Source organism: Notothenia coriiceps, unplaced genomic scaffold, assembly GCF_000735185.1.
Source record: "Notothenia coriiceps isolate Sejong01 unplaced genomic scaffold, NC01 NC01_scaffold00026424, whole genome shotgun sequence".
In the NCBI taxonomy this organism is placed as follows: Eukaryota; Metazoa; Chordata; class Actinopteri; order Perciformes; family Nototheniidae; genus Notothenia; species Notothenia coriiceps.
The window spans coordinates 1,060,238-1,071,978 of NW_011359125.1; the positions used below are offsets into that span (position 1 = coordinate 1,060,238).

General features: G+C 40.2%; 1 protein-coding gene across 1 annotated transcript in view; it reads left to right on the forward strand.

Moving 5' to 3' along the window:
- LOC104957116 (ryanodine receptor 2-like) overlaps window positions 1-11,741 on the forward strand; it is an 88,987-nt gene that overhangs the window by 75,963 nt on the left and 1,283 nt on the right. Inside the window, exon 30 of the mRNA XM_010784730.1 lies at window positions 11,283-11,347. Coding sequence (XP_010783032.1) covers window positions 11,283-11,347 — 65 coding nt within the window. The remainder of the gene's footprint in view (window positions 1-11,282; window positions 11,348-11,741) is intronic.

Genomic DNA, 11,741 nt, shown 5'->3' on the forward strand with positions numbered 1-11,741 from the left:
CTCAGAGAGTTGATCAGGTTGTTGATTGTGGCCTGTGGAATGTTGGTCCACTCCTCTTCAATGGCTGTGCGAAGTTGCTGGATATTGGCAGGAACTGGAACACGCTGTCGTATACGCCGATCCAGAGCATCCCAAACATGCTCAATGGGTGACATGTTAGGGTTTAACCCTAGGGTTTTCGGACCCCCCCAGACCCCCCCTATAAAGCAAAACTGCACGTTTCAGAATGGCCTTTTATTGTGGCCAGCCTAAGGCACACCTGTGCAATAATCATGCTGTCTAATCAGTATCTTGATATGCCACACCTGTGAGGTGGGATGGATTATCTCAGCAAAGGAGAAGTGCTCACTATCACAGATTTGTTCAGATTTGTGAACAATATTTGAGAGAAATGGTTATTTTGTGGATATAGAAAATGTTTTAGATCTTTGAGTTCATCTCACGAAAAAATGGGAGCAAAAACAAAAGTGTTGCATTTATATTTTTGTTCAGTGTATTTTGGCTCTCACTCTAACATGAGTACTGATGAAACATTGATCAAATGCACAGTGTGGTAAATGTACAGCATAAAAAAAAACAAGATGAATGGATATATGTACAGAAGGAGACTTAGCGTCTTTTTTTCATTGATGAAATGTTAGACCCACACATTATTAAATGAAGCACCTCCTATCAAGTTGATCTAGCTGGCATCTGTTTTAAAGATGGGAAACATTTGACTTTGTCAAGGTTACTAAAATGTGAACCGGCTCCACTCTTACAGCTCTTCCCAAGGAGATTTCAATATTTGGATGCCTTTGCCATCCCACACTGTGCACACGCTTCACTGAACATGCTCTGTTTTGTGCTGTCTTAACTGTGCCAGACTAACCAGGTGAGGAGCGAGGCAAGCCCCCAATCCTGGTCTTCAATAATATGTTGTCTAGAAAACTCTGCATGGCTCAGTTATTATTTATACCATACAGCACACTACAGCATATACTGGTTACCTCCTGGTCTACTCGACAGTGTTGACGTGAGGGAGCTGAGTTTTTATTGTGCTGGAAGTTCAAGTTTTGTCTCACAGCTTTAGATGCATATCAGCCCACGTCTCTGTCTCCTGCAGCTCTCCTCCTTCACTGCTTAGTAGAATAAAAAAAATATAGGAAAAAGTGAAAGGGTCGTTGTTGAGAGGCGTCTTCACTGAGGATTTTGCTGATGTAAAGCTGTATTTTTCGCGGTTAGGAGAAAAGAGGAGATTCCTGCATAATGCATCAAAGCCTGTGTGAATGTTCTAGCAATCTCACACACTTACTGTATAACGGCAAAGATAAACAGTGTGGTGCATGTCTCAAATAAATGTGAACATTGGATGGGAATATCTATGTGCATGAAACTCAATTGCAAACAGCTTGTTCACTTAGAGATGATCAGGCTTCACTCTTTGAACCATATGACTGTTAAACACCTGAACTAAGAACATCCATAACATTCACCTGTTTGCAACTTACACATTATGTATCACTTAGACTCTTATGGCACTACTTCTATTATATGTTATTGTATTTACTTGCACTATTTTGTGTGTGTTATTGTGTTGCACTGTTGGAGGAGCCTGGGACCTACAATTTTCCTCGACATAACTACACTGTAGCTATGTACGCATGATAATAAAAGCCTTGAATCTTCAGAAACAGAAATCTTTAAATGTGATGCAAGAATAACCCTGAAACTCAGGTTAGATGCTCAAAACACCCGAAGGCATGTGTGCACTATGGTTTCTCCTTTTCTGACATTTGTTATTTTCACCTACTGGATCCTTAGATTGTACCTGTGTACCTATATTTACCTGCTTCCTTTTCGTGCATATCGGATTGGCCAGGTTTGATCATTCACAAGCACACATTTATTATTACGTTGCCCATCATTAAACACGACATCACCGTTATCTGTGAGTAAAGCTCATTCAATGCAAGCAATTACCCTGTTAGAACTGCCTCTCTTCCTCACTTGTTCTCCCCCTCCTCCTCCTTTCACCTCTCACTCAACCTCTATTAACAGTTCGCAGAGGTTTTGATGATGTAAGCATTTTGAATTGTCTTGGGGAGCAGCGCAATCTGTTTCCAGCTATACAGCATGACACATCTGTACCATGCGTGCTATTGTTAAAGCCTTTGTGAAGTTATAAATTGCATCCAGCTCCGCTTTAGTTCGATTCCTCGTTGTCAGGTGCTTAGAGCCCATTGGCTGAATGCTGATTTATTTGGCAGCTCACAAATTATTTTCCTCCTATATTTATCTCTGAGTGCAGGGATGGATACGGAACATTTATTTTTTCATTATTCATTAAGACACATTTAATCCCCGTTTGAAAGGACGGGTTTAGCAGCATTTGAATGGCAAATGAAGCAGGACTGGAACTGCAACATTTTGATTAGCCCAAGAATTCAATTTCCACATATTAGGTAACACCATTTATCACCCATGCCTCATACATAAGTTGCAGTGGCTTCTCGGATTGTAAAATGGGGTATTTTCAATATCCTTATAGGACTCAGAAAGTGAAGCAAGAAGAAGTTAGCTAAAGCGGTGTCAGTGAACACAGGGAGGACATTTTGTTGGCAAACATGACACGTTTCTGAGCAGACAGTGAGAGCTGGGCAGTTTGACAGGTGGGAGAGGAAATGGCAGACCTCTGACAACAGATAGACTTTCCTTTTTTACTCCTCGTCCTCCTTGATGGATGGACCCTCTATTTGACAATGTTCTGTCAGGAGCTGCCAGATGAAACAACCCGCCGGTTATCAAGATAAATCGGTTCAAGGACACAGAACCATAGACATGAGCGTCATGTTGAGTCATTTGCACGTGACTTAAGATGTAAGTTGGTGTTTTATTTAAATGTCATAATTGTGACCATGCTGTCATCTCATATCTTATAAACATGTTGCAAATAATTCATATTCATTTATTTATGTTACCGTCAGCTATTATGTATAGCTGGAGGCTATACATAATAGCTTATGGAGGCTCTTAAAGAAGAAGTTACAGGTCTGTGAGAGCCAGAAATCTTGTTTGTCTGTAGGTGACCAAATACTTATTTTCCACCATAATTTGCAAATAAATTCTTTAAAAATCAGACAATGTGATTTTCTGGATTTTCTTTCTTTCTCATTTTGTCTCTCATAGTTGAGGTATACCTAGGATGAAAATTACACGCCTCTCTCATCTTTTTAAGTGGGAGAACTTGCACAATTGGTGGCTGACTAAATACTTTTTTCCCCCACTGTATATATATTTCATTTAAAAATGTTCAGGACAGCTACTTCCTAAACTGAGTTTTTTTATTTTACTTTAAGTTGTTTTAGTTCTACAAAGCCTCCATTTATTCACTCTGATAAATTGAAAGTGGCTTTTTGTCAAGCATTCAATATTCAATTTAATTCAAGACTTTATTGTCATGTGCACTTTAGCTACAGTGTAGATATGGCAATGAAAAAGTTAAGTCACAGGCTCCTCCAACAGTGCAACATGATTATATATATATATGCAGATAAGCATAATAGAGTATATCGTATATATCGTATTCCTCGTTTCCCTGCATGGTGTATACATTCTTAAACCCAGCTACAGGAATGCATTGTCATATGTCCCATACCCTCCATCTCTTCTTCTCTTTACCTTTTTAACCATCTGGCCTCTGCTGGTACCAACATGCCAAGCCTGTCTGTTGTGACTACATGCAACACATGTACTATTAAATATATACATTTTAAAAGGCCAGCTGCCTTGCAGCTATGGAAATGTGTTGAGCCAAATGTCAGCTGGCACTGGAAAGAAAAAAAGCTAAAAATGCATATCTTCACATTGGCTCCACAGAGTACATGTGCTCCCTCCATTGACGCTGCTTCAGGCCTTTCTTCCCACAATATTTAGATTTTGAACTCATTCACTTCAGAACAGAATACGCAGGCAGGGATTGGCCGCACATCCCAGAGAGTGCACACTGTGTGCCTCTGCAGCAATTTCATATCTCGCTTCATTGGAAATCATAAGACAGCCCCTCTTGCTTCACTGTTGTGTCAAATCAGATTAAAGTGACAAAATAAAACAAATGCAGCTTGAAATCCAGGACACAGACATCAAAATGTGTCTTATCATGTAACAGGGTCTGGCTATGAGGTAATATGAATGTTTTGTTAGCGCTTTTGCAACATTAAAAGCAGTGAATTAGGTTTTTAACAACATTATTTTTCTACTGTTAGTTACGTCACAGTCAGATTATATTTCTTTGACTACATTTGCTTTGGTCATTTTAAGATTCAGGTCATGACTTTATTTTTTTCTCCTCACCTAAGCTGTATCTATTTTCTACCCAATAAGCCCCAAACTGTTGATTTTGCTGGTGTTTTGATGACTTTAGAAGCAGAAATGCTCTGTTAGCTGCCTGGGTTTTATCAAATCGTTTAAGCTCTTCAGATGATACTGACTGAGGCTGCATTCAAATCCCCTGCGGTGCATTCACTGTAAAATTGCCAGGTATTCAAGCATCAGCAACTTTAGAGCTGAAAAGAGGCCAGAGCAATACAGGGTACCATAAATGTTTTATCACTGGGCTCATTAATGAAGGTCATATGGTGGTGGGTATAAGAATATACGTTTTTGTGTAATTATGAATGTTTCACTTGTAGCCTTAATTACACTGATTTCAAGTTTCAACATTTTAGAGTCACACAAAGTTTTAACTGGTACAATAATGCATAAGGACATTTCCGTAGGACCTTTTCCTTCACCCCTCTCACATCTAATTGGTACATCCCTAATCCGACCGTACAGCCTTCTACTGCGGACGCTTGTGCTGCTAGCTGACACCTCTGATTTGCTGCTAGGCCTTGTCGTGACACATCCACTCTGTGTGTGTGCGTGCGTGCGTGCGTGGGTGCGTGCGTGCGTGCGTGCGCGTGTCAGTCTGTCCGAGCATTTTATGGAGCCAGTGTATCGTTTTATTGTTTTTGTGTGACTAATGGACAGCAGAGCAGGTAAATGACAGTGGCAGCTTCTTGTTTAGGCACATTAGTTAAAAGTGCTCATGTGTGCAGTCGGTCAAAAGGAATGAATCACATCATTTGGGGGCCGTGTAATGGAATATTACATTGTGTCTCTGAAGCTGTATGGCATGTCGTTTAACGTATAAAAAGTCATGATTTGTAGTGAAACATGTTCTATCCGGCGGTGGTGTTCAGGCTGTGAATGACTTGGCAGGAAGAAGCCCTCCCACTGAGCGCTGGCTCACATGTTGGTGTTCAGTTGCCTGGTTACATGTGTAGTTATCAAAACTTGTTTATTGTGTGTTTTCACTCCCACTCAAATCAGATGATGGGTACCGACAGAGGAGATAAGCCTTGAAGTATGCGGTCATGACTCATATGAACCTTAACAAGCTCATGACAGTGGCCCACATCTTTTTCTTCAAAACGGCGCTTAAAGCGAAAAGAGTGTCACTCTAACATCACCTCACACTGCTTTTAAACATGACTCCAATTCCAGACAGATATATGACTCAATATAATTTTATAATCCATATCATACATCAGCAGCAGTCCCAGTTATTTTAAATAATACATGTTACTGCACCAGTTTGAGTATTTAGATTTCCACCCATTGAGGCCCCTTTGTTGACTTATTTTATTACAAATCAGTAAAAACTATTTCTGCATGCTTGCCAGCTGTGGATGCTTGGCAGTAACAATTGTGTTGGTACACCACTGCACTGCCACATTTGTGGGCATAAAATCACTGTCAATGTTTGAAATGTGTTCCCTGGAGACTTATGTTTTAGTACGGGGAAGGTGGCAGCTGGAAATAAGATGTCTGTAAAAAGAGAAATTGACTAGATGGACTGTAAATTGCAGAAGCAATACATTACAGGGATTAGCCTACAACACCTCCAAATCATGTTTAGTGTTATTTGGAAAATAATAAAATACAAACCACATGGAAATCAATTGCTCTACAGTATGTGGTTGTTAGGTGAAAGAAAACATGAACTGAAACAAAATCTGTGGCAAACTCTGCTTGACACCCACACTGAGTTGTACAAACGCTACAGTCTGAAACACAACTGACGAACCATTTCAATAGCAACCACAATGTGAACATAGTAAGAATAAATGTTGATGTGTCACAACAGCCACATATGAGATAACATGATGGCAGTTATATTCCTCAATCTTCTCTTGGTCTCTAGGCGCCTCCAGTAACCAGAAGTGGTTGATTTAGCACATGGTTGAGTCTGAAAGTGAATTTTAACCAGAAAGTTGACATTTTTTTCTTCATGTAAATCATAAGAGAGTAAAGCCTGCAGCTTGTGTGGAATATTTTTGAATATTTCTTTTCAATATGGCAGAAACCCACTATAAAGGTTTTGCTCAGAAAAATATCACCGCATTCAACACAGAAAGGAAGAAATATAGTTGCAATTTCAATCTGGGATCCCCAAGGTTACAGTTTTTTAAGAAAAGCAACTTATACCATGACGCATAACAAAAACACTGAAATGCTCTCGGAGGCTGGAAATTAGATTTGAAATGTGCTAGTGATGTACAAGAAGGCCTAAACAGTAATCTAAGGATTTGATATTACATGACATAAATATTCATTCAGATGACACTGTGTTATTAAAAAAATAAACAGTATGAAACACTCTGATACACACTCTTCCAGCTTCACAGGTGACTATGATTCTGTGAGTCCATGAACTCAGCAGCTGATGTTTTAAAGCAAAGACTGGACAGAAACCCCATGATCTGCCACCGCTGTTCAACAGACAGAGCGACAACACAGGTATTATCGACAGGGAGGAAGAAGTGAACCGTGAAGCAAGGACAGTAGAAAGTGCTCAGTGTTTGGTGGGGGAGATAATAATACACTTTGTTTGTATAGACCTTTCATGCACAAAGCAGCCCAAAGTGCTTTACAGAAAACATAACAACAATATTCAAATAAATACAGAACAAGATAAAACATCTACAGTGATCCTAATGAATTCCCTTGAATTAAAGCTGACAAGAAATTAAAATAGGTTAAAATAAAACAATTTTAAAAAGAAGATTTTAAAGGTCCCATGTCATGCTTTTCTGGTTATTACCCGTCCCCTTGTGTGTTATGTAGCTTTTTATGCATGTATACGGCCTGCAAAGTCACAAACCCTCAAAGTACACCCTGTAGCGAGTAAAACTTTAACCCAGAAAAGACGTGTCTATGCTGCCCCAGAACATCTTCCTCCATTTTTTTCTTCCTGAGTATAGTGACATAACGATACCCAGGTCCAAATGGACCAATCCGTGGAGCTCCTCACGCACACACAGGCTGCTTCTCACTTCTCTTATTTTAATTTCCTCGCTCCTCGCTCCTCACTCCTCGGTCCTCGGTATCACCGGAAGTTGATTTGTCTGCGCCATCTTGAGTAGCGTCCCATTGCCCTTATTTGTGATCTTGGAACATTGAACAATGTAAATCTATTCTAGTAGACCTCAACAATGGAATTATGATCAGTGGTAATGGCCAATGATGACAATGATACTAGTGAGAATTAAAAGCTTAACCCAAATTAAAAGCCATATTAAAAAGATAGGTCTTTCATTTGCTTTTAAACATTTCAAAGGAGTTTGCTGTTCTAAGATCCACGTGTACTGTGTGTGTGTGTCTGTGTGTGTGTGTGTGTGTGTGTGTGTGTGTGTGTGTGTGTGTGTGTGTGTGTGTGTGTGTGTGTGTGTGTGTGTGTGTGTGTGTGATCAGTTTGATGATGAGTTTGAAAGCATTATAAAGTCAGCAGGCTGTGTAGATGTTGGAGTAGCTAAAGGCACATTTACTTTAGACCATGTGCAGCAAATAAAATACATTACAAATCATTTTCTCAGACACACAGATAATGGCTGTACTTTCTAGAGAATGCACTGTTACATCACCCTTTCACAACAACAAGGACTCACTCCTCTGTTTTTGGATGATTCCCCCTCGTCACCTGTGCACGCTTAAGTATGTTTCACACAGGAAATGAGTCCCGCCCTTCTGGTTCCTGTATCATGCATGTTTTGTCAATTAATATAGAAGTCGTTCTGATGGGACGGAGAGAAAGGAGTGATTGTGTGTGTTATTTACGACAAGAGGGCTGCCTTAGGCGAAAACCTGAGCACTTGAGAGACATAGCGAGGCGGACAGAATCTAAAAATACCACGGCTGAGTGAGCAGTGTTTAAGAAGAAGAAGAAGAAGAAGAAGAAGAAGAAGAAGAAGAAGAGTGGCTGTCTCTGCTATCAGGTCGTCCTCTTGGTCACAAGAAACTAACATCAACATCGGGAACGTCGCTAGAGAGACTGGTAAGTCGTCAGCTCTCACAAATGCAGTGATCAATCGTATAGTCGACCAACCAACCGTTCCACCCTAACACCTAGGCCCCATCTATGAACTAAATAAACCCTCCCCAAGTCTATTTTTTCCCCCAACTCTTTCATACAAGTACTGGCCTTGAATAGAGACATCAACCTTTTACATTATTTTTCACCAGACAACCCCAACAAACACGCTCGCCGTCGCCGTAGCGTATTTGAGTAGTAACGAACTCTCACAACAGGTTTACTCTCAACATACCAACGAAGGGTACTATATATAGTCATAAATCCAAAACTCTCTTTCTTTAACATTTTCCTAGTTGAAGTAGTATTTACGTAGTAAATGAAAAGGTTTTCTCAAGAATTAGGTTCACACCGCATTCATGCTCAAAAAACCGTAAATACTAATACCCACCCACCTACCACACACGCTCTAAGGTGACGTTATAGCATACTCCCAAGTAACACAGCACTGGAACTTAAACCACCTCGAAAAGTATAGAACCAAAGTACAAACGAGAAACAGTTTGTATTTGGGTGAGCTAAAAAGAAGAATAACGACATGCTCAAGCTTAACGACGGAAACGGAGGGGGGAAGCAGTAACAGCGAAACACCAGGACAAAGAACGTAGTAACGCTCGCGCTCTGTTAGGCTATAGAACTAAAGACGATGCGCTCATAGACATCGATGCCGCTGCATAAAAATCGAGCCGAGTATCAATCAGAGACGCTCCTAATTCAAACAACGACATATACTGAAATACTCAACTCCGTGTTCTCAAATGACTCAGCGTTGTTTACTAAAGAAAGATGCACAACGCCGTGTCAAATACACTGCTCCATGGACAACTACTAAGTAAACACCTCTACGTGTCGCATCTCAACATTTCCCCGTGTTGTCTCGCTTGATAATTTACACCGGCGTGAGCGGAGCCTCTTTCTGTAAATATGTGTGCTGTATACATCTGCACCACACTAACGCTACTCTACAATATATCTACGTACCACACGAGTGTGATCTACATAGTGTAGTACCACTCACTAACGTATACTAACCGTCCACTCACCTTTATACAGATAACTAAATACGCTTCACGTGTCGTTTAAATAACAAGCAACTTTACTGTAGTAAAATTAAAGTTAAATGTTTTCACAAAAACCGTGAACTTCTCATCGACGCATGTAATTGCGGAGAAGATACAACCCTAACCCCTCTCAGTCCCTCTCACTCACTCGAAACAAAGTGTTCTTATTACAATTTAGTACACACTACTCCCAGTGTTTCAGAGATGTTCCGTAATACAGTAAAAGACAGAAAGTATATCTTTTAATTCATATAACAATTGATTTATTGTAAAAATTGTCCTTGTCTCTATCAGTTCCAAAAAAATTTAACATCACATATGGACGAGAGCGAGGACAATGAACCGCACAGACAGGAGAGCTAGTACTGCGTCTGGTTTTGTCACTATGATGAGGAGTCTCCGAAAACGAGTCTTTCGAGTCGTCCGTTGTTGTGTGGTACATGAGTGTTTCGACGAGCAGAAGAGTGGAGAGGTGACGCAGTAATTTATTAGAACAAGACGAACAAGTCTCACCAATTCACACGTCTACCTAGCAATACTTTACTCTGAAATAACGTTAAGGTGAGTATAGCAGAAAAGTCACCGTCTTCTGCAGACCATACACGAGATGTCTTCCGTCCTTCGTCTTCGGCGTCCTTTGTCCGACCACACAGTCTCCCACCCACCCACACACACCACACAACACACACACACATCACACACAACACACACACACTAGTACGTGGACAACATTAGTAAAAGTATATGGGGTAAAGTATATGTGTGTATTACTTGTGGCCCTTTTTGTAAATTGACGACTAAATGAATCGATAAATGTTGATCTGTACGTCAGGACAAAAAATAAACGAAACACAATGCTCACACACTCAAACCACCGACTTCGATACTTACAAGGAAAACAGTACACTACAGACAGATTTATATATCTTCGCGTCTCTGGCTTTGCGAATGGTCGAAAGGGAAATTAAGTGTCGATTTGACTCTCTTCTTCGATTCTTGGTATCGACTCTTCATCTCTAACTTTTGCGGTGACTCCCGTTAAGTTTAGAATCACTAAGTTGAGTTCGAAATCTAAACTGAGTTACCTCAGTAAAAGAGTGTCGACCGACGTCTCGTTTGTACGTATTATAATTCTAAATTCACTAAATTAGTAAGTTCAACAGAGTGTAGAGAAAACATGTGATCTACGATTAAAGCAGAGTGAAAGTTGTTCTTGTGTATAAAGTAAAACCACTGTAAACTCTCAGGGAAAGTTATACTCCGTGAGTAATCTCGAGAAAGTTTACAAAAATCCTTCTAAAAGGAATCCAAAATATTATAACTCAACCTCGTGTTTCACTGGTATTGTTTATGTTCATTGTGATTATCAGAGAAAAGTCTACCTTTATAGTGAGAAAGCCCAGTAGTTGTCGGTTAAGTTCTGTACCCGACTCAGACAAGTGTCAGGTAATTGTGAAACATCACATGAAGTGTATAGACGAACTATCTCTCTCCAAATACAAACTTGGAATCACCGGTTGCCTGTTGTCTACTTATCCGGTCAAACGGAAATTACGGACGGTGCGTCTCTGATCTCGGTATTACACACAAGACACTCGTCTGTCATAAACCTGTACATTGCAATGGAGACTCCGACAAAAATATTGTACATACACCCGATCTCTCTGTCTTCGCATGTGTGTGGTGTCTCTGTCTCTCTCTCTCTGTCTCTCTCTCCCCTTTTTTTCTCTCTCTCTCTCTCTCTCTTCTCTCTCTCTCTCTCTCTCTCTCTCTCCTCTCTCTCTCTCTCTCTCTTCTCCTTCTCTCTTGTACACATCCCCCATTTACAGGGTATGTGTAGCAGTAAGAAACCGCTTCCTTTCCAAAACTTCCTGTACCGTGGTCCGGGACACTGGTACGGTCGGTTTAGACCTTCTTATGTTTGTGTTATTTGTTCTGCCATCGGAATACACTCAGTTTCTCAACTTATGGTGAAAAATCTATTGCTGTAAGAAAGATTTTGCTCCCGTAATATATGTCCGTTCACATACTGGGAGACCTTCAGGGAAGGAACACTGAGATTAATAGAAAAAGGGATTTCCGGTTTTTAGGTCGGTTTTAGAGTAATATCCACAAAGGTATTCCAAGTGAAATGTAGGGTACTGAGTTTTTATCTAGTTATACACTATAATTTTCTTCTAGGTGAACAAGATGTATGGGAAAGAAATTTACTCGGACAGTACTAGAGTCTAACCTAAACAAACCCAAACGAATATTTCTGGATTACAAGTACCACTCTGTCGTCTCGC